Raw genomic sequence first — 23,087 nt, forward strand, 5'->3', positions numbered from 1 at the left:
GTATAAATCCATCCCCCCAAACCCCATAGCACTCAAAGAATAGGGGGGACTCCATGGGCTGGCAGTTCTATTTAAAATCCCTTGTATGTGAATTACGATGCCATCTGCAGCCATAAAAGGATTTTGGAAATGAAAGGGAAGGAGAAAACCAGGGGAATATCCTGCTTTACAAATGAGAGAGAACCATGTGGTACTCCCCTGTAAGAGTCTAATAAAACAATGGGCATGGACGAGTTTTCATCAGAAGCGTTTAAAAGAAGAAATATGGGGTACTCAGAAGGAAATGGGAAAATGTGAGCATCCTCTATATTGTCTAAATGTTGTTGTAACGATGCCATTTCACTAGAACATGAACATAACCCATTGTTATTTTTAACAATGATATGTACGATTCTAATTCATTCAATATTACACATTTTTTTTCTTATCCTTTCCCCAGGTGCTGAGCTGTCTATAACCAACAAACCTAACCCCAGATGGCATAAAGAATAAATGAAGATGAAGAACAAATGCAGTATTAATTTGTAATATGCCTCCAGTATCCTCGATCAGCATAATAATGCACTGTGATTTAAGATATCATTTCCAAAGGTGGTAACATTAACCAATAATAAAACATCTACAAATTAATCTCCTTGGTTATAAAAATAAAAATTCTCCTTCAATTAAGAAACCATTTTTAAAATTCTAACATGTGAGTGTAATATAGTGGGACAACCACTGGATTCTGGTGTTAGAAGACACGGGTGTGAGTCCTGATTCTATGACTATGGCCTTGGCTAACTCTCTTAGTCTATCTGGGTCTCAGATTTCCCATCTGGTTTAAAAAAAAAAGAGAGAGGGTTGGAAGAGATGGTCTCTAACATCCCTTTCCAACTATAAACTCTATGATGCTAAGCTGATGGGTGACATACAACATACTTGTGATTAGTATAACAGGGGAATGGGCAAAGAGGGTCAAGTGTTTAGGAACATGAATGGTATCTTCTGCCTGCTGGCAATCTGGGAGGAAGCTCACTGAGATACTACTGGAAATGGGTAACGGTGCAAAATGCTTCCAATTCTTAGCCTGCCCAGGTAGCCTCTGTTTCCTGTTGGCTTATTATAGTGGTGACAAAAAGCCTTTTGACTAGCTGCTAAGACAGAACTGAGCATTCATTCACAGAGGATGAATGGACTAAAGTTCTCTTTCTTCCTTAGTGAAGAGTAGGATAAGAACTGCTAGGAGGCAACCAGTGAGGAGAGTTAGCAGATGCTGTTGCAAGCTACCATGTCTCCCTAAGCAGGCATGGCTACCTCCACTTCTCCTGTTTCTTTTGTGTTTCTTCTCTACTGATCTCAGATAAATGAGTAGCAGAGGCAAATGGACCCAGGGATGATCCTATAAGCCTCAAAAGGTCAGAAGGGTCACCAAAGATCCAGCAAATCAAAGCCCATAGTAGAGACTACTGGTACTTGCAGTAGCCAAACCAGATTGGAAGGATAACCTGCTTGAGTCCATTCTCCCTAGGGATCAACATGGTAGAGGTGAGTGGGCTCCAGATTTCATTTCCTGCTATATTTTGTCAGTAAATATCCCTTTGTAAACACCAATTGAAATTAATTGGTTAACTGATAACAAGGGAGATACCAACTGGCTAACTGATATTGGGAAGGCACTAACTGGGATTGATATTAAAGAGATGGTAATTGTTCAACTGATATGGGGTGGTGGGAATACATAGGATGGGGAAATACTAGTAAAGAAAGATATCCTATAATCTCTCAGGGTTCTCCCCTATTGCCAAATGATGGTTGAACTTTGGGGACCCAACCTGCCCATGTTAATTTGGGTCATTATAGTAAGTACAGAGCCCACTTCTGTGCTACATCAGAATCCTCAGATTACCAAGCTAATTTGGAAACATACTCATAAAATAAAAACTATTAAAAACAGCAGTACTTTAACCCTTGTCCTTCACTTTTCTCGCTTCCCTTATTTCTCTTATCAGAATCTTATAATTCCATTAAGATTTCCAAATCCTACAAGAGTTGTCATCATGCTTTAGCATGACAGAAGACAGGAAAAGGAGAGTTGAGAGGGTTGCACATGATCTCTTGGCTTCCATTTTTAAAAAACACATCCCTGAAGATTAGCTACAGAGGTCGCATTTGGAGAAGAAACACTTTAGTTTGTTTATTTTTTTAGGTTTTATTGATACTTTTAGGTTTTTATAACATGCTTATTTTCTGATATATCACCATTCCTATAGAACCTTTCCTGGTTAAGTCAAACCCACAAACCACTTATGCCTGATAGCATAAGAAACATTCTGTCCCTAGAGTTGATCATTTCTCTACTGAAAGGAAGGAATTATGTTTCTCTGTATACTCACTTTTTTTGATGTAAGTTCACTTGACCTACTTTCCTAATTCACACCCCCCCATATATATATTTTTATCTCCAAAGAGAGTTTGACTAGATTAATGGTGTCAAACTGAAAAAGAAATCGATCCATGTGGACTATATATAGACTTAGAAAACCACAAATTAACATCATCTATATCGTATTATATTTTTATTAATTTTGCTAACTTTTTCTCAATCACATTTTAATTTGGCTAGGGCTCCACTCCAGAGTTTCACAGGCATCAAGTCTGACATCTCTGGACCAGATGACCACTAAAGTCCCTCCTAGCCTTACGTTCACAATCCCTGGTAAACCTGAGACTCCATTTCCTGTTCAATTTCATCACTGTTTGATGCAAGTGGAGGATATTTCACATTAACCCATGCTAGGGACTTTCAGAAAAACATAGAACTAGAAGTATTCCAATCCCTCCTCCTTCTCCCTCCCCTTTTTAGTGAGGCCTAAAAAGACAAAGTACCTTTCCAAGGTCACATAACACAGCAAGTAAATGGAAAAATGTGACTCCTCATTCTGTACTTTCTTCACTATGCCACATATTCATTGTCTCTGCTTTCATATACACTTACCTCTCCTAACAAGCCTGTGTGCCGTGTAGGATATCATTAGGTGAACATAATGGTAAAATGAATGAAATTTCTCCATTATAGCAAAAGAAGGAATTTCTATAGAAAATAACCAATAATTTTTCAGAAAACATTTTCCTTTTTTGCTTCTGATTACAAGTTATTTCTACCATGACATTGAAACACTCATCTTTGCATCAGGAGTGACCCAACTTTGCAACATGCCATATATATACTAGTATACTAGGTATACTGAGAGGGACCATTTTTACCTTTTGACGTTGCTGAATGTTGCTCACAGCATCAGGCTGGAAGTCCAGTTTGTCTGTGCGGCAGAGTTTCCAATAGAGAATGACAATGATGGTCATCACCACAATCACTGGAATCACCACGCCAACAATGATCCACAGGTTATTGCTTTGAGATCCAGAAGGTGACCTTTTTACCCGATCTACCGCTGTGAATAGGAAGAGTAAAACGGGAGGGAAGGAATGAGGAAAGTCCTTCTCAAAAGTTGCATTTCTTGAAAGACCCATCAAGCAGTGTCCTGGTATAGTAGGAAGAACATTGGACTTGGAACCAGTAGATACCTAGCTTCTAATTTCAGCTCTAACACTAATAAAACAATAACAGTAGTAGCAGCAGCAGTAGTAATATAGCTAACACTTATATCATGCCTACTCTATGTGCCAGGCACTGTGCTAAGTGTTTTACAAATATTTTCTCATTTGTCACAAAAATCCTGGGAGGAAGATGCTATTATGATTCCCACTTTAAGAAACTGAGGCAAACAGGTTAAATGACTTGCTCAGGGTCACACAGCTAATACATATCTGAAGCCATGTTTGAACTCAGGTCTTCTCCAGGCCCAGCGCTCTATCCACTGCACCACCTAGCTGCCAAAACACTAAACAACTCTCTGATCTTGGACAAGTCACTTAACTTTCTTTCCTATGCTTCTATCTTCTCATCAGCAAAATGGGGATGATGATACTTCCAATAATCACAATAATTAACATTTACAAAACACTTTAAGGTTTACAAAGTGTTTTACTTACATCACCTATCTGCAGTTTCATAGCTACCTTGTGAGGTGCGTATTATGGGTATTGTTGCCCCCATTTTACTAATAAACACATGGAGGCTCAGAGAGGCCACATGATTTACTCAAGGTCATAGAACTAAATTTCAGAGGCCCAGATCAGCCTGATTCCAAGGCCAGCACTTCATTGGACTGTAAGCTGCTTGAGGGCAGAGATTGTCTTTTACTTCCTTTTGTATTCCAAGCACTTAGCACTGTGTCTGGCATATGGTAGGTGCTTAATAAATGTCCATGACTTGACTTGATCTATTTCACCATATTACCTAGCTACCCACCTCCTAGGGCCATTTTGAGGAAAAGTATTCTGTACCTCAAAGTACATCAAGTATATATATCAAGATATAAAGTGCTACAGAAATGTGAGCAATTATTACCTGAAAAAAAGCTTGATCTCTCACTACACATTATAATAACAGACTATAGAAAACAGGCATAGAATTATAGAACAGAAAGATAGGAGGGACCTTAAGAAAGCATCTAGTCCCTCATTTTACATAAAGAAACTGGGGCATAGAGAGTTCAAATGCCTTGATCAAGGTTACATGGTTAGTAAATAGCAGCATCCAGACAAGAGACAAGTTTTTGTTCTCATTCCCATGTTAAGCTAGCAGACTACCTTGCCTACTAAATTTTCACAGAATGACCCACATCATAAGCAAGTATAACATAACTAAAAATGAATTGAAAATTGATTGTTTGTTCACAACTGAGTTTTGTCCTTTGAGATTAGAGGAACAACCACACTAGTATAGTAACACATAGTAGTAATGACCACAATAGGCATTACAGAAGAGATACAAGACAGGTTTGAGATGGAACATGACTGATTTCATGATATCAAATTCTAAAAGATAAGGACAAACAAATTCTATGGTTTCCCTGAACAGCCTGAGACCTATTTCAATATATTAATTTTTAAAATGGAAAGACTTCTTTAACACACTCATTATCTTCATTTACCCAATCAGACTCTTCTTAAGCTCTTAAAATCAGGTTTAGTTTCTATCTAATATTGCCTTCCCCAAACATCAATGCTAACCTTCTTTTAAACCAAATCCAGTCCTATCCTTTCTCAAAATTATCTCCTAGTCTAATCTTAAACTATCCTGGCTTTCCTTCTACTTCTTAGACAGCTTCTTTATTTAATTTTCTTATATCTCTTCTTTCTTTTCACCTCAACTCCAAAAGTTAAGCCCTTGGCTCTTTGTTCTTCCCTCAACACCCCCTCAGAGAAATAATTCTCTCTTATGGCTTCAACTATGACCTCTCTTTGATAATGACCCTCAAATTTATATTTTTACTCCAGCTTTCTCCACCTAAAATGTCCTCCTCCCCAATTATCTATTTCCTACCCAGCATATAAGGCTCAGCTCAAGTCTTTCTTTGTACTTTGATGATACCAGCCTGTGTATCTCCTAACTTCTATTTGTTTCTAATTCGTGAGTACATTGTTATGAAATGTTTAGATCTCTCTTGTAACTGTGTCATACAATCTAACATAATGTTATATATCAGCATATCATGATACACATTGCTACCTTATTTGCTAACCATTTCATGTGTATCCATTTTGACTACCTCCACATAATGTAAATCCTTTGTGGGAAGAGAGATCTTACACTTCTTATCCTAGTGCTAGTGACAAAGTAGGTACTCCAAAAATACTAGGTGATGCCAGGCAAAATGTATTGTACAAGGGAGTAGAAACCCAGGGGCAGGGAAAGCTAGAAGAATGAAATACTTGATTTATTTCTTTTCAAACCTTAGCCCTATTATTATCTGCATACATGGTTTCTTCTACATAAAAAAAGCAGGTGTATAAAAGTGACAACATTAAACTCAGGTCAAAGGAAGTGGATTCTAGCCCTACTGGCAACTTTAAGAAGAAAAGTCAGAGGCACAAAAAGCTCTTAAGCAGTCCTGTATCCTACTTTTGCCTGAGCTGCCTCCTAGCCTAGCCCTAAGGGCTGAGCTTCTCCATTTCTCTCTTTCCACCAGTTCCAAAGCAAGACCCTTGTCATGGCAATGGTACTTGTATTTTGAAGTTCAAAAGGAGTCCAGGAAGAGATGGGTGTAAAATAAGGTGGACTCTATGTCTAAAAGATGCACATGTTCTCTTATAATCAATCTTCTGATAATCATGGAGCTTGGATAGCCAATAAAAGTTGAAACAATCCCCATTTTCAGGGTTTTTGCAATTAAGATAAACTTCTTATTAAAAAATATATTTCATGAGTCACTAGGAAGTATTCAAATCAAAATATCTTATTGTAGTATATATTAAAGAACAGCCTTTTAAAATTATGGTGTCTTACAATTTTATCATGCTTTGAGATTCACATAGCATTTTATATACTTTATCTCATTTGTTCATTTCCAGGCCTCCCATAACTGTGGAAATAGACTATACTTATGTTTCAAAAAGACATTTAAAGCTAATTCATAGTTGACAAATACATCAATTTCTAAAACTGTTTTGCCACCTTAGTATTATTTATCAGATTTTTTAAAAAAATTCCCATTTATTTTATTTCCTTAAATCTCTGCTGTGTATCTAATCCTTATATGGTAAGAATCTAATTTCTTTTGCAGTTAAAGTTTCACACTTTTCTTGCCATATCTGTGTTCTATACTTCTTCCCAAATACTTTTAAAAAACAGTCTGACCTTATTAAAGTAGATAGATAGATAGATAGATAGATAGATAGATAGATATGTGTGTATATATTTATATGTATTTCTATCCAAATCATTTTCTGGATCATTCCTCTTTATCCTCAAATACTTAAACTCTGAAAGAAGAAGAGATACAGAGGGCAGTTTTTACAAGAGGAGATAAAAAGTTATCCTTACAAAAATAAACATCAAACTGGCTTTAGAAAAAAAAAAAGCTCTCTGATTTTTTTTTTGGATGTAGAGGAAAAAAAAAACAAGCATATTCTGCTACTCACACATTTCACTCTTTTCCATATACAAAATTTGAAGTAGAAGATTCTGGCAAAAACAAATAGCAAAATACATTTGTTTAAACAACAAGACAAAATAATTGCAGATATGGAGAAATATATACTTAAAAATGTAAATGCTAATTTTAAAGATGTACTTTGTAACTACTACTTAAAAAAACAGGTTTTTGAAATTTTTTAAATGAACAATGATAACCTGAACTACATGCAAATATAGGCACATACAACAGAAATTTGGGGAACTACAATATGTTTGTATTATCACTTTAAAATGTATACTAACTTTTCAAAAACAAAAACACAAAAGCAATCAGACACAGCTACAGGATTTTGTGCACACTTAAAAATATAGAACTCTTCCTCCCTTTTACTACTGAGATAAAAAAGAGACTTACGCTGGGCAATTACACCCTTGATGCGGTAGCCCATGATAATGGCAGCTCTCTGGATATCTATCCTGTTGATCATATCTGAAGACTTCACTGCACTGAGCCTTTCTCCATCTTGATCTTCCACAAAATAGATTAGCTGGACTGGATAGTCATCACCTTCTAACCGTGAGACATTAACAACCTGAAAGGCAGCAGATAATTACTGACATTTTTAAAACTCCAATTTCAGGGTGCCTTCTCTCTCTATCATTTAATATTCTAGTAAATAGTCTGTCTTCCAAGATTTACTTTTGTACACTTTAAATTTACTTTTGCCACGTGAGTGTCAAAATCACATTGGCACTCTTTACGGCAGAGGCAGAGTAGAACAAATGTGATGTAACCTAGAAGCATAGGGTAGAAGAATACAGGAATTGTGCCCAAGGTCCACCTAATCCATTCTGTTGCCAACAGATGTCCCAAAGGGATGGTTCTTGGGAGCCCATGGCTATGAGACTTATAGAATATTAGAGGTGGTAGGAAACTTCAAGATCCTCTATTCCTCTGGCTGAAGAAATTGGGTCCCAGAGAGTTACTTGCCTGAGTTCACACACAGCTAGCAAGGGCAAATTAGACTCTAACCCACATCCTCTGATTCCAAGTCTAGTGCCCTTCCAACTATACCATGATGTCTTCCTTCATTCTTACATGTACAGGCTTTAAGGAACAAATACATGCCCAACCTTTCCATACTATTCAAGCTTTTCGTGGATCCTAACAATGTCCCCCTCTCAGTTTTTGTCTTTCTTAATCTTTCATTTTCTTTTATTTCTCAATTAATAAGCATTTATTTCTCTCCCTCCCATCCTAATCCCTAATTTTAAAGAATAAAACTTTTTATTTATTTTTATTTTTGCTTTTTGGAGGGCAATTGGGGTTAAGTGACTTGCCCAAGGTCACACAGCTAGTTTTTGTGTTAAGTGTCCGAGGCCAGATTTGAACTCAGGTTCCCCTGACTCCAGGGCCGGCGCTCTATTCACTGCGCCACCTAGCCACCCCAAGAACAAAACTTTTGCAACAAATATTCATAGTCAAGCAAATTCTCCCACTGGCTATGCCCAAAAATGTATGTCTCATTTTGCATACTAAATCCATCATCTCTCTGTCAAGCGGTGCATAGCAAAGAACCTTTGTCTTTGCCAAGAGAAGCCTCCTAATTCTCTCAGGCCATTCTCATATGGCAGTAGGCTCATCCTTTGGATCATACTAGTGGCCTTTTTTTATCTGTAACAGTTTGGGAGGTTCAGTGACCAGAACTCTCCACAAGGAGAGGCATACCATAGGATATATGCATGTGTGTATACAAATACATATACACATGTATGCATTTATATGCCTATATAGCTCAACCCTATGTAAGGGTCATTGTCTTATTTTCCATTTTGTTTCTCCCGTCTTTCTTCATAATGATCAACATTGACCTTTCAGGTGATAGCATCACATTGGGAACAATCTAAAATTGTTCTTGGGTCTTTCTTTTGGGTTATGACCTTCATACACAGTTTGGAAACTTAACCATTGGCATACTTGCTCGCATTAAAACACATCTGTCACTCTTTTGCTCATAAGCACAGGTTCATTAGAAGAAGACCTCTCTACAATATCTTGACTCTTCCTTCATTGCCTTAAAGAGTTTACTTAGGGTCACCAAACTTGGAATTTTCATTGTGGACTCACTTCTCTAGATCACTTAAAAAGCTACTGTTTAATATTAATCCTATTGCAGCTAGGTGGCGCAGTAGATAGCATGCCAGGCCTGGAGTCTTCCTGAATTCAATTCTGCCCTCAAACACTTAGTAGCTGTGTGACCCTGGGCAAGTCACTTTACTGTTTGCCTCAGTTTCCTCATCTGCAAATAAGCTGGAAAAGGAAAGGGCAAATCATTCCAATATGGGAGTATTGCCAAGAAAACCCCAAATGCTGTCATGACAAGGTAGCCACAACTGAAAAATGACTGAAGAACAAGCCTATTACCAATATCTGGAGAGTGCTGTTCTTTATGTGTTTCTACCTAGAGAATGTCTATTCCTGTTTCATATTTCCTGTCCTTCCTTAAACCAATACTCCATCAACATTTTCAAAAGGGTCCCCTTTTTTTCCAATGGAGGGGAAAGGAAGATGAAGATAAGGTAGCGAAAAGAAAAAAAGAAAAAGAAATGAAATGAAAAAAGAGAAAAAAGGATGATTGAGGCAAGGTTCTGTGTGTATGTGTTTGTTTTTTGAGTTATTTTAATTTTAAAAATATATATATTTTTTTAATTTTTAAGCAATCGGGGTTAAGTAACTTGCTCAAGGTTACACAGCCAGTTATTTCTGGGTGTGGTACTGAGTGTCTGAGCCCGAGATTCGATCTCCAGGTCGTCCCAACACTGGAGCCGGTGCTCTTACTCGCTAAGCCACCTGGCCACCCCTAAGCAATTGGGGTTAAGTAACTTGCTCAAGGTTACACGGCCAGGTGTTTCTGGGTGGGTGCTAAGTGTCCGAGCCCGGGATTCGATCTCCAGGTCTTCTCAACGCTGGAGCTGGTGCTCTTACTTGCTGTGCTACCTGGCCGCCCCTAAAAATATTTTTTAATAAACAGGAATCTATTTTCTCTTCTTCACCCCACTTCCTAACATGGGGGAAAAAAGAACAAAACTCCTAGAAGAATTTTTTTTTTTAATGCAGAAAAGAAAACCAAAGGAAGGTCAGAAAGAAGGACAAAGAAGCAGGACAACTTTAAAAGTTATAAGCTAAATTTATTGTATACTTAAAAATAAAAGCAAGCTATACTTAATAAAGATCTGCAATTGCATGTACAATCTTTTTCTGTCCTATATATATAGGGAAAGTTCCACCTTACATCTACATTTATTTAATTTAAGAGAAGGTCCTTTAATCCAATTATAACCCAGTTTTGATAATATCCTTTTTCTAAAAATTGGTTAAAGATTTTCTAAAAATCAAAGTCAAAGACATACCTTGCTCCCCTTGAACACAAGCTTACAGCTATTCCTCTCTCCTTCTGCCCCACCCCCAAAGAACTGACTAATAAATTAGCCAGATATGATTTCCAAGTATAGAAACTATGCTGACTTTTCTCTAATGAGATATTTTGGTCTCCATATTCAGAAATTCCACCCTTTATTATAGACTATGCCAATGTAGATTCACTAATCTGCAATTCTCTGAATCGCCTCTGGAACCATTCATCTATACAAGAATAATATTTACAATCTAACAGTCCTCCAATATGTTGGTCATTTGCAATGGTCAGTTACACATTTTGGCTAAAGGCCTTCTCCCACCAGCACCCCTGATTTCATTTCCAAACTACTTTAAATCTTTGGGTGGATGCCATCTAGTCATGGTAATTTATCTATATTTACTTTGTCTATCTGGCTTACCATATCATAAGAATTGATTGTTATTTGATCTAATGCCTTCAGGTCATCATTTTCAAATGATAATTTATATTGCCTAATAGATTCCTCAGTGACAACCCAAGCAGAGAATTCAGTTATTTCCTTTTCTTTACTGAGAACGTTCTTTGTTCCATCCAACAAAATTTCAAAATTTTCTAGGTATCCTTTTCTTATTATTTAAAAAATTCATTTTTTGTGTAATTTGTGGTCCCTTACAAGGTCTTCACAAAAGTTTTTAAATTTAAATTTATACTTAACCTGACATATTCCCCTCTCCCCCCCCATATAATCTTTCAATACTTGGAAAAAAGATATTCTTTTTTCCCCTGAAATAATCTTTTTGACTCTGATGCTTAGCCATGAAGAAGATAATTAGGAGTGCCTAATATTCTTATCCCTTGCATCTATCTTTCCTGGATTTCTAATGATCTATTTTGAATGAATTTCCAGTATTCTTATGGGTGATTTTTATAAACTCTTCCTTTCAATTTTTTCCTACCTAATGTCTGAATTTTAGGATCCTAGCCTATTCAATGTTCTCAATGTGAAATTGCTGGTTTTCTGAGCTCCAAAGAACATCGTACAACCATTCATTCTTCAAAAGAATACATTGGCTTAGAAATGGACGGTCTAGAAACACCACAGGTGGTGATTACAGGGAATCAAAAAGTCGTTCCATGGCTGTATTTTCAAAGCCAGAGAAATGCCACATTTATCCTGAAAGGACAAATGAGAAGAAAAAAAAAAACCCTTTTTTCCTTTGCCTTTCAAAAATTGAGGACTGCAGCATGGTCACTGAGTTCAAACTATACCATAATTCACATGGCTTGGGAACACAACTTCAGGAGAGCCCATATATGCAGTCCATTTGTTAGAAAGTGAGCACAAATGAAAGACAAGAATGTGGGATAATACTATAATAATAGCTGAGGGAACAGAATTCAGGACATGGGGTCTAATTCTTGTCTTGTTCATATTACATCAACATTCTATTCTGTATATGAACAAACAACCTACACATACCTCAGTGTGTTCCTGAAGGCATCATCCTATTAAATCACTGTAAATCATCTAAAATTTAGAGTGATGATACTGAGTCATCAGCTTATGAAGGGAGGAAATTGTATAATTCATTTTAGAAAAACTTTCATTTAAAATGCTTAAGGTGATTTTAAAAAAGGTTTTGGCACAAAGAGAGAAGACTCAATTATCTGAGAAATTCATTCCCCCTATCTACAAACATTACTCAAAGGATGGTTCTTACTCCATTCATCTTCTGAGTTGTCTTTTGATGAACTGAGCCTGCCTCAGAGCTTCAATCTAAATGACCACTCTAGCCTTGACCTCTACCAGAGTTTCAGTCCCATCTCTTCAGACGGCTACAAGACATATTCTTTGAGATGACACATAGTCACTTAAACTCAATACACCCCAAGTTCTGTATCTTCCTTGATATATGACTTTAAGTAATGCTTTTTGGATTTCAGTCTCCTTATCTGCAAAATCTAGGTGGTTACATCAAAGCATCATTAAAGTCTTCCAACCTCAATACTACACAACCCTATTCCCAAAACCCACCACAAGTATGATGTTTCTTTTGAAGCTATTCTTTCCCAGACTCACCAGCTACCCTCTGCTCTCATTTTATCATTCCAGCAACCCACACCAATCTAGCATCCCAGATCCAAAACTGTTCTTTCCTTCTCTCTCAGCTCCATTCTACCACTTCCTTGTGTCAGATTGATATTGTTCAGTCATTTCAGTCATGTCCAACTCTTCATGACTCCATTTGGAATTTTCTTGGCAAAGATACTAGAGTAATTTGTCATTTAAAAAACTGAGGCAGCAGAAACAAATGATGTAAATCAGAAGTTAATAAAGCATTAAAAAAATTTTTTAATAAAATGGAGGCAAAGAGGGTTAAGTGACTTGCCCAAAGTCACACAGCTAATATGTGTCTAAGCCCAGATTTGAACTCAGAAAGAGGAGTCTTTTTGATGGCAGACCAGGCACTCTATCTACTGTGCCACCTAGTGGCCCTTTGTGTCAGATAGCTACAAATTAAAAAGTAATCTGTAAGATATGGATGACTTATTAATAGTACTAACTATTCCAAGGGTATGGCATTTAAAAAGAAGTCACATGTCTCCAAATTATTTTCTTTTTAAAATTGTCTTTATAAATTTTATAAGTTCTGAACTTAATAAATACAAAAATCGATCAATTTAAAACTGGTAAAATTGTAATGAAATGGAACTTTCAAAATCAGGCAGTGTAGGGGAGACATTTTTTGAGAAGAATAGGCAGGAGTTTTAGTTTTTCTAATTTCCTGAGGTTCTTTCCAGATCTACAACTATCACATAAGTAACACTAATCTATAATATTTTGTATTACACATGTTAAAGCATGTTTTTATAATTTTTAAAAAAGGTTCTTTGAAAAATAAGGTTGCCTTAAACTCAAAGTCATCTCATATTAAGGTCAATGTAAAACTTTTTTTGCATTTTCTTAAAAGGGCTAATACCATATATGGCACAAAAATCAATCTCAATTTACATCTGTCAAGATAAGCTGAAACAATGATATTCTTAATTGTTATAACTTTATCCCCAAAAGCAACCAGCTTAAATAAAAAACTCTCATGCCATCTTCTACTTGCAAAGCAACACCATACCACAAAACAAAATTTATTTTCTAGATTATGTCATTTCATTTCTGTCCCCTTTCCACTCCCCACCTCCACTTTCATTTAAGTACCTGCACCACATTGTTTCCTGCAAAGGTGGCTCGTCTCCATACCCTCCTTCTGGTTAAAGATTCACTGAGCAACCTGGCCAGCTTCCGTTCCATTTCGGTTTGAAATACCTCATTCTGTAACTGCCTCTCGAGGACTCCCAGGAGAACTAAGGTCAAAACAGAATGTAAAGGGATACTGTCTGTTAACTCAGAAGAAGGTAAAGTAGCTGAATCACAGAAGGGAAGGAGGTGGGTAGGGCAGGCAGTCTGTGCCAGCTAACAGCCAGGAGACTTAAGCAAGAGTTATGCAGAATCTTCTGCTTGTACGTGAATCTGGCCTTTTGTGATACAGCAAATGCTGAGCAACACAAGAGAGAGAAAGGGAAGGTCCCAGGTAGGATGCTTTGCACAGCTGAGGCTGGTCTTGCAGTGTTTTTCCTCTCCTCTGCTGATGGGTCAACCTCTTCAGTGAAGGCTGCCAGCGTAACCCCTGTTGTGTGTATCTACACTCTGGGTCATGCCTATCTGCTGAACTAGAGTTGGGGCACAGTCACATGGCAAAAAAAGAGTCTATGATGAAGCTGTAATTTCAATTCAGGGATGGGCACCATACCTAAATAGTTTAAGATTCTTCCCTTTTTTCTTAAGTTCATGTCTGACAGGGCTACAGATGTGACACCAACATAAATTAGAGAAAAAAAGAGAAACAGCAAAAGAACTTAGTACTACTAATTAAGTGCCCTATGCCTGAGAAGAAGAGACTAACAGAGAGAAATGAGACCATATTCCTACAAATCGAAAAGAAATGCATGGTGGGCAGAGGATAGCAAGAACCTATTTAACACAGACTTTGTGGGCTTTCAGAATCATAAAGCCAAGGCAATAGTGATGTAAGGAAGTATATTAAATGAAATTCTATGAGTACTTCTCTATTGGGCAAAAACAAACGAGAGTTTTCAGTCCTTTCCCATGAACTGGACATCATTTCAATTTCATGGCTACTGCAGGTAGATGGGATGATAACAATGGATGATGGAGAAAATGCAGAATGACTCAATTCTTATTTTTCTCCTTTTTTATCTAATAAGAAGAATCATTTTCATATTGCAAACACAGAAAGAAAATGGTTAACAGAGACTGTTAACATCTATACTAAACTCCTCACTCAAAAAAAGTAAGGAGATGTTAAGAGAGAACCTAGCTGCTGTTCTCAAAGTACCAGGTCCAGAAGAGCTACTATTTAATACTCAGGCCACAGGAAAAAAAAAACAACCAATATGATTTCTGAACTGCTGTTATTTCTGAAAAATAGTGGAAAAAAGAAATAGAGCCACAAGACAAGCAAAGACTGTGCTTTTTTTTTAAAGGAAGAGAATAGTCTTTAATCATGACCAATAAGCTCAACTTCACTTCTCTGCAAAATCTTCAAATGTATTATTAAAAGGGTATTTGTGAGCATTTATAATTTTTTAGTGTTAAGTTTTGCTTTTATACAGCATATGAATTCCAACAAACTCATCATTAAACTCGCTACCACTACAATCTCCTCCAAGTACAATCCCCAAAGAGAGTTAAGCAAAAGAATATAGAATGGTAAAGATAGGAAAATCCTTAAGGGAAGATAATAGTATACCAAGATTTTAGTAAAGCATTCAAAAAAGTCTCTCATGCTATCTAGGAGGACAACATAGAGATATAAACTAGCTACAATACAGCTAGATGGATTCAAAGGAGGTCCAAAGACCAAATTACAAAGAATAAATATTAATAGATCAATATGAGGTCTTTAATGGAATGGCCCCCAAATGTGTCCTTGGTTCTGTGCTGTTCAACCTTTTAAAATATCACATGGACAAAGTCACAAGTGATATGCTTATCAAGTCTATCAATAACAAAAACGGGGAAAATAGCATACATGTTGGATGACAAAGGTTAGGTTGATGAACTGAACCTAATCAGAAGGACTTTCACTGGGATAAATATAATATCCTATACTAGCATAAAAAAACAAGTACAAGATAGGGGAGACATGGCAAGGCAATAGTATTAGGGGAAAAAAGATATAGGACTTTTAGTGGACCGAAAGCTCAAATCAGTCAACAGTGTGGTGTGTCAAATAAAAGCATTATTTGAATTTTAGGCTACAGTGCAAGAGGCACAGTGTCCACAATGAGAGAGACAATATTCCTACTACATTCTGCTCAGGCCACAGCAGAGTACTGTGTTTGATTCTGTAACATATCTTAGGAAGAATAAATGAGAAGGTGACCTAGATGACAAGGTATGAAGGACATGCCAGATAAAGACTGGCAGAAAGAACTTAGCATGGTTAACCTAGACAAGGAAAGACTAAAAGATAGAGGAGAGCTGACCAAAGTGTCAGGAGAAAGAGGGATCAGACAATTTCTGCTTAGTTCTGGACAGTAAAACTCAAAGCAATAGCTGGATTTTGCAGGGACACAAATTTTAGAACAATGTAAGGTTTAAAAAAATATTTTTTTGTTACAGGAAGAACTATCCAACAGTACAATGGATTGTTTGAGGATGAAGTGAGTTTCCCATGCCTGGTGTCTTTCAAGCTGAGATTGCATGACTACACATCAGCAATGCTAGAAAGGAGATTCCTATTTAGCTACAGTTTAGAGCAAATATCTTCTCAGGATTTAGTGGTTCTTTGTTAACTAAGTATATTCAGACTCTTGAAAACCAATTTGAGAAGCAAGTAGTCATCTTCAATTCATGGCTTTTAGAGGAGGTTCTATTTAACAAGACAAACAGACTGCACATCTTTTCCCCACAACTATTTACCGTGATGTCTACTCAATCTACTACCAGTTGGCATAAAACTGCAGGTTAACTTTTATTAAAGTGTCTTATCTCTTTGTTCATTGTCTTATTCAAGCCAGGAAGCCTCTTATCTACTGTTTATACTGACTGCTGGAGTTCTCAGGACTGAGGAGAACTATATACCTGTAGGGCAATAAATCTACATGTATACTACAAGAACCACTCTGAATGTCTTTTATGGATACAACTAAATCATGGATCCCCTCCGCCACCACCCCACCCCACCCCCACTTTTTTTTTCTGGACCAGATTTGTTAATCCACTAATGCGATATAAGGAACTCCCATCAAGGAAACTCTCAACCTATACAGGTTAACACTGATCAGCAATCATTCAGCAGTCACTCAGAGGGTGAAGAAATTCATGCAGCAATACCCAGTTTGAATATATCCAAGGAAGTTTTTTCTGTCTCAGGGGTTAGTTCTTTATTATGCCACACAATTTCTAAATAATTCTTCTCAATAAAAAAAAAAGTAGAGAACACCAGTCCATAGGAACCTTAATCTTCAACTGATTTGGGCCACAAAAGTAATATCTCCCCATAAATCCTGCCCCTGATTTTAGTAAATGAATAATCTTAGAGTCCGCAAAGTATCACGAAGGTCATACATACCTGTTCTTACCCAAGATGACTTCATCAGTTGAGACAAATTGAGTTGTGGATATTGGAAGGCTGTAAAAGAAAAAAAAAAAAGAGAAAGAGAATTTGAAGGGAAGAGTGTGTGTGTGTGTGTGTGTGTGTGTGTGTGTGTGTGTCTGCAGCAGCCAGGAAGACAGAATGCTACTTAAAAGTCACAACATATCTCAACTACTTGTTTTTCTTATCTTCAAAATGCTAAGACAAAAGGATGGCTTGGTGTACACACAGATTGTAAACAAATTCAGAGCACAATAGCTTCAAGGAGAAAGTTTTCGGTGACTGAGAGGGAGGGGAAATAAAGAAGTAGAAGAAGGAGATTCAAAACATCAGAGATTTAGAGGCAAAAGGGACTTTGGAAGTCATTGTCAGACCCTCTCTCATTTTGTAGATAAGGAAACTGAGCCCATTAGAAGCTAAGTGGCCTCTCTAAAGTCACAGAGGTAGTAACTTACAGAGGCGGGATTTGAATCTACTTCGTAGGACTCCAAAGCCCAGGCTCTTTTCATTGTGCTATACTGTCTCTCAGTTCAGATGTGCCAAGAAATGTCCCTGATAACAATTTTTCTTCTCAGAAAGTAAGGCAAGCAAGACAATGAATAGACTCCAAACCATGCTGTACAAAGAATGTTTGAAGTAACTTGGGAAATTTAGATGGCAGAAAAAGAAAACTTAGGGAAAACAAAACTGCTCTCCACACACTTTAAAGGTTTCTTTAGCTTGGCCCTGAAAGCCAAAACTAGGAACAATGGAGAGAAAATACGAGGAGGAACAATAGTTTGATGGAATGGGCTAACTTAGGGAACAATAGAAAGCTCCGATTTCCACAGCACTTTGGTTTATGATGTGCTGTAGGTACACATATCATCTCGGCTGAATTTCATAGCAATCCTGTAAAGCAGGCAGTACAAATACTATCCCTGTTTTACAGATGAGTTCACTGAAGCTCCAAAGGATTGCCCAAAGTAACACTGCTAGTAAGCATTAAAGCTGGGATTCAAATTTAGGTCTCCTAAATTCAAGCCCAAGGCACTTCACACCAGAGTGGGTAATAGAACCTAAGTCCCGGCCACTAGAGGTCCCCAAGCAGAGGCAGGAGGAGCACTTTGGTGAGATGATACAATTTGAATGAGATATCTCTGAGGTCTCAGGCAATTTCGCTGTTCTAATTTTATAATCCCTTTTGCATATCTCCAAATACAAATCAGGATACAATTTTCTCAGCTCACATCATTCCTAAAGATTAGAAATTTTTTATGTTAAAATTTAGTTGTTTGGGTTTTTTTTTTTTTTGTTTTTTTTTTTTTTACTCCTGGCATGATGAAGGATATGAAGTTTAATTTGAGGAAAATGAGAAGCATAAATTTCCAACCAGTTAGCCTATTTACTTTCAGGAATAACTTGTATGTACAGACCCTCTACCTTTACGACTACATAAGTCAGAAAGATAAACCAAATTCCCTCCCTCCCAGAAAATCTATCATCCTTCAGAGAAGGGTTCTCAAACTTTTTTCAGCCATGGATCCCTTCTTTCTTGTTTTTCATGACCTGGAATTCCAGCCCTTATTCCAGAATGAAATAGGCATGGAGGTGATGAAATATGGAGGTGATGGACAGAGAGGTGGTACAGTGGACAGAGCACAGGGCTCAGTCTGGAAGACTCAAATTCAAATCCAGCCTCAGACACTTACTAGCTGGGTGACTCTAGGCCAGTCACTTAACCCTGTTTATTTCAGTTTCCTCATCTGTAAAATGAGCTGAAGAAGGAATGGCAAATCTTTGCCAAGAAAACTCCAAATAGGGTCACAAAGAGTCAGACACAACTGAAAAACAATTAAACAAAAACAATGAAATAAACCCAAACTAAACACAGTCATCAGTAGCTGTGATGCCAGAACTAGCACAGGTCTTAGAGTTAAAAAACTAGTCCCCTGTCCTTGCACTGACCCTTGCTAGATGGGAGACCTTGGGCAAATCAAATGACCTCAGTCTGAGTTTCAATTTCCTTATCTTCAAAATAGGAGTGGTAACACTGGAAGGTCCTTCTTCACAGGGCTATGAGAAACATACTTGGTAAACAAGTAAAGTACTATCTAAATGTAAACTAGTATTATTATTATTTCACTTTCTCCTAGGAATTGTATGGTACTGACAGTGGACATTAAGGATTAATTATCTAGCCTAAAGGTTCTTAACCCAGAATCCACAAACTGTTTGGGCTTTTTTTTTAATAACTAGTTTTCTTCTTAAACCTACCTATTTCATTTTATGCATTTTAAAAACATGACACACAAAAAAAGATTAAGAATATCTATTCTAGTCCAATTCTTTCATTCTACTGATGAAGAAAAGGTCCTAAAGGAGTACAAATGTTACACAGCTACTTAGTAGAAACCTAGGAAAAGAGCACATGTTTTCTCATCCCCAGAGTCCAGGCTTTCTCCTATTGATATATTGCCCACTTCTTTTCTCATCATCCATCTCAATGGAAGAATTCATAATGGATAGAAAAACCCTATGTTCTAGGAAATAAAGTTTAAAAGTCAATGTTCTGAACCTTTAAGGGCATATCATACTCACGCTCAGCTATTTGCAGCACAGGATATCCCAGATAGAAACTGAATTCCACCATACTCAAGTTCCTGAGAACCTCACTGACTTCTGATCCATTCAAGAACCCTTTCTTGCCTTTAACAGCAAAGATAATATTCACTGGTCCCTGGCGAGGAGCTGTCCACGATGTCCCCAGAGTTATATTCAATATCTGAAAGAGGTAAGCAAGAATCGAATTTTTTGTTTTTATTGGTTTAAACTACTGTTTTTTACTGGGGAAAGTGGAGTTTAATAAGACAGCGATTTAATAAGACAGTGACTGACTTTATTAAACAGTTGACTACTTCATTAGTAATAATAGCCAGCCTTTATGTTATTGCTTTAAGGTTTGCAAAGCACTTTAAATAAGCTATATCTTTTGGTCGGGGGAGGCAGGAAGAGGGGGGTGGAACCACAGGAACCACAATCATTTCACTAAATCTTGATGGACTGACCAATGCAGAAATTCTTTAATCACCTCCTGGCCTGATAGTGGAAAGTAAGAAGAAATAAAATATAACAAACTATGTTAAATGAATAGGCTCATTCACAAATGGAACAGCTATTTGTTGTCCCTGGATGAGACACCTGCAGTCTTCTCTAAATGGTTATCTCAACACTGCAGTTTTGTCTAAAAGGACTTCTTTCACAATTGTAAAGGTCTGTAGTCACCTCCCCTTGAACAGGGAATGTCTTCTAATTCAGATAACAAACCACACCATACGAACAGCAAATATTCCCCCAGGACTCCCACCCCCTTTCTCCCTTGAATGATTTTCCCTTTTTTTTCTACCCCTCCCCCTACTGTGAAAGTGTTATTTATCTATACTAAGTTGCCTCAGTCTGCTACTAATTGGATATATACTCCAGACAAGTTTTATTCTCTCAAAAGTTATAAAAACTAAATCTGTACCCTAGGAAGTTGAAGCTGCTATCAAGCAGTTCCTGATCATGCTGATACATTTCTTTGCTTTCATTTTGGCCTCTTATCTTTGACCCAGGGCATCTAGGTGCACAGTGAATAGAGAACTGAGTTTGGAGTCGGGAAGACTCATCTTCCTGAATTCAAATCTGGCGTCAGACACTTATGAGCTGTGTGACCCTGGGCAAATCACTTAATCCTGTTTTCCTCTGTTTCCCCATCTGTAAAATGAGCTACAGAAGGAAATGACAAACCACCCTAGTATCTTTGCCAAGAAAACTTCAAAATGGGATCACAAGGAGTTGGACATAACTGAAAAATGACTCAACAACAAATCTTTACCCACAGTGATCAAAGTCCTGCTGATAGACATGACTAGTCCAAGAAGTCCCATTCGTCTTAGTGAAGAGGATTCCCTGACAGACCCTCTCTAGGACTCCCCCCCCTTGCTCCCTGGCAGCTTTTCTGCTCAGTTTTTTTCAGTTGTTTCCTACTCTTTATGACTCCATTAGGGGTTTTCCTGGCAAAGATACTAGAGAGGTTTGCCATTGCCTTTTTCAGTTCATTTTACAGAAGAGGAAACTGAGGAAAACAGGGTTAGATGACTTGCCTAGGATGACATGGCTAGTAGGTGCCTGCAGTCACATCTGAACTCAGGTCTTCCTGACTCCAAGTCCAGTGCTCTATCTGCTGTACCACCTAGCTGCCCAAATCCCAGTAAGTAGGTGTTATTATCCCCATTTTACAGATGAGGAAACTGAGGCTGAGAGAAGTTGTGTCTTGCTCAGAGTCACACAGATAGTAAGTATGGGAGGCAGGATTTGAACTTAGGTCTTCCAGACTCCAAGTTCAGCAATCTACCCCCTAAGCCACCTAGTTGTCAATGCATCTTTGAGCTTTTTATATGAGTTATCCGTATCATATTGAGAATGTATCATCATCTTCAGCTACTGGGGACTTCTCTCCCTCTCTCTCTCCTCCCCCCCCCACCCAAAGCAGGGGGAAAACTCAAAAATATCAGTCATTTCCTTGTTTTGTGGCTAAAGCTGCTTTAAAAAAAAAAACTTGCCACTGTCTCAGACTTATGGGTAGTTTATAACTTTTACTCCAGACCAGCTGCCCCAACCCTGACTTCTACACATCAGGCTGGTCTTTTGCTGCAGTCCACAGATCTGAAGATACTTTTCAGAACGATTCTGAAATGTTTCCTCTACCCTCTCCTCTCATGGGTGTTCCATTTCATTTCCCCACAAAAGAGCTTGTGAGCATCCATTCAATTCAATTCAACAAGCAACTACTCCATGCCAGTCTGGTTATGGTGGTTATTGGAGATACAAAGGCAAAAATGAAATTAATCACTGTGGTCAAGGAATTTGTATTCTATTTCTGTAATCCTTTCTCTTTTTTTTAAAAAAACATTACTATTACTTCCCAATGACTAAGAATGAGTAATAGTAATCACCAGCATAAGGTTTGCAAAGGACTATACATGCTATCTTCTTTGATCCTTACAACAACCCTGAGAGGTAGATTCTATTACTATTATCCCTATTTTATAGATGAGGAAACTGAGGCAGGCAGAAATTGAGTGATTTGCCCAGAGTCACATGGCTAGTAAGCATCTAAAACCAGATTTGAATTCAGGTCTTCCTGGCTCCAGAACCAATGCTTCTCCCCACTATGCCACCCTGCATCCTCTATGAAATAAATGAAAAAGAATTTAATAAACACTTATTATGTGTTAAGCATACAGGATTTTAAGGTAGAATGGACCTCAAAGGTCATCTAGTTCAATACCTTCATTTTACAGATGAGGAAACTGAGGCCCAGGAAGTTAAGTCTTTCCCTCAAAATAACACAGCTAGTAAATATCTGAGGCAGGATGTGAATCCACCTTTTAGTACATGTATGCATGGGAGGCATATTTTTGGAGGAGAGCTTTTTAAAGCTACATTTTAGTCTACAGAATCAAATATTTGTGGGGTTTTTTGTTTTTAATCAACAAAAATAGGATCTTTTCTTTTATCATTCATGCTTCCCACCTGTCCAGGACACTGGATTTCTGACATAATAATCATTGTTTCAGCACTTATGGAAATGAATCCAAGTTAGGCCCCAGTTGCTTAGTGATCCTCTCTAGGCAGTTTTCAGAAGGCCCTCCATAAAGACAACTCAAAAACCTAGATGTAGTGTCAGCAAAAAGTTCACTTCTTATTGACCACAGAGGAGACTGGACATTACCACTAATTTATCACTTCCTCTGACCTGAGCCCTTATTGCCATCCTTCCCCAGAAGAAAAGCTGTTCTTGATTCATCATCTACTTGGTCGATCACTGCAGAAATAGAATCTGATGAGTGTGTGGCAGCCCCATCCTGGAGATAAAAAATGAGGGCTGTGGGCAGGGCTTCCCTGACAATGAACTGATACACTGCTTTGTCTTCCTCGAGTTTACTGCCAGGTCTCAGCATCCCACTG

The 23,087-nt window shown here is 37.6% G+C and overlaps 1 protein-coding gene across 1 annotated transcript in view; it reads right to left on the reverse strand.

Moving 5' to 3' along the window:
• KIAA1549 (KIAA1549 ortholog) overlaps positions 1 to 23,087 on the reverse strand; it is a 169,923-nt gene that overhangs the window by 71,123 nt on the left and 75,713 nt on the right. Inside the window, exons 6-10 of the mRNA XM_069087317.1 lie at positions 19,677 to 19,860; positions 17,073 to 17,132; positions 13,634 to 13,779; positions 7,437 to 7,614; positions 3,247 to 3,431 (exon numbers count right to left, since the gene is read on the reverse strand). Coding sequence (XP_068943418.1) covers positions 3,247 to 3,431; positions 7,437 to 7,614; positions 13,634 to 13,779; positions 17,073 to 17,132; positions 19,677 to 19,860 — 753 coding nt within the window. The remainder of the gene's footprint in view (positions 1 to 3,246; positions 3,432 to 7,436; positions 7,615 to 13,633; positions 13,780 to 17,072; positions 17,133 to 19,676; positions 19,861 to 23,087) is intronic.

The sequence above is a fragment of the Petaurus breviceps genome, unplaced genomic scaffold, assembly GCF_028583685.1.
Source record: "Petaurus breviceps papuanus isolate PSGF00001 unplaced genomic scaffold, PetGlider_PUasm1.0 181, whole genome shotgun sequence".
NCBI classification, from domain to species: Eukaryota; Metazoa; Chordata; class Mammalia; order Diprotodontia; family Petauridae; genus Petaurus; species Petaurus breviceps.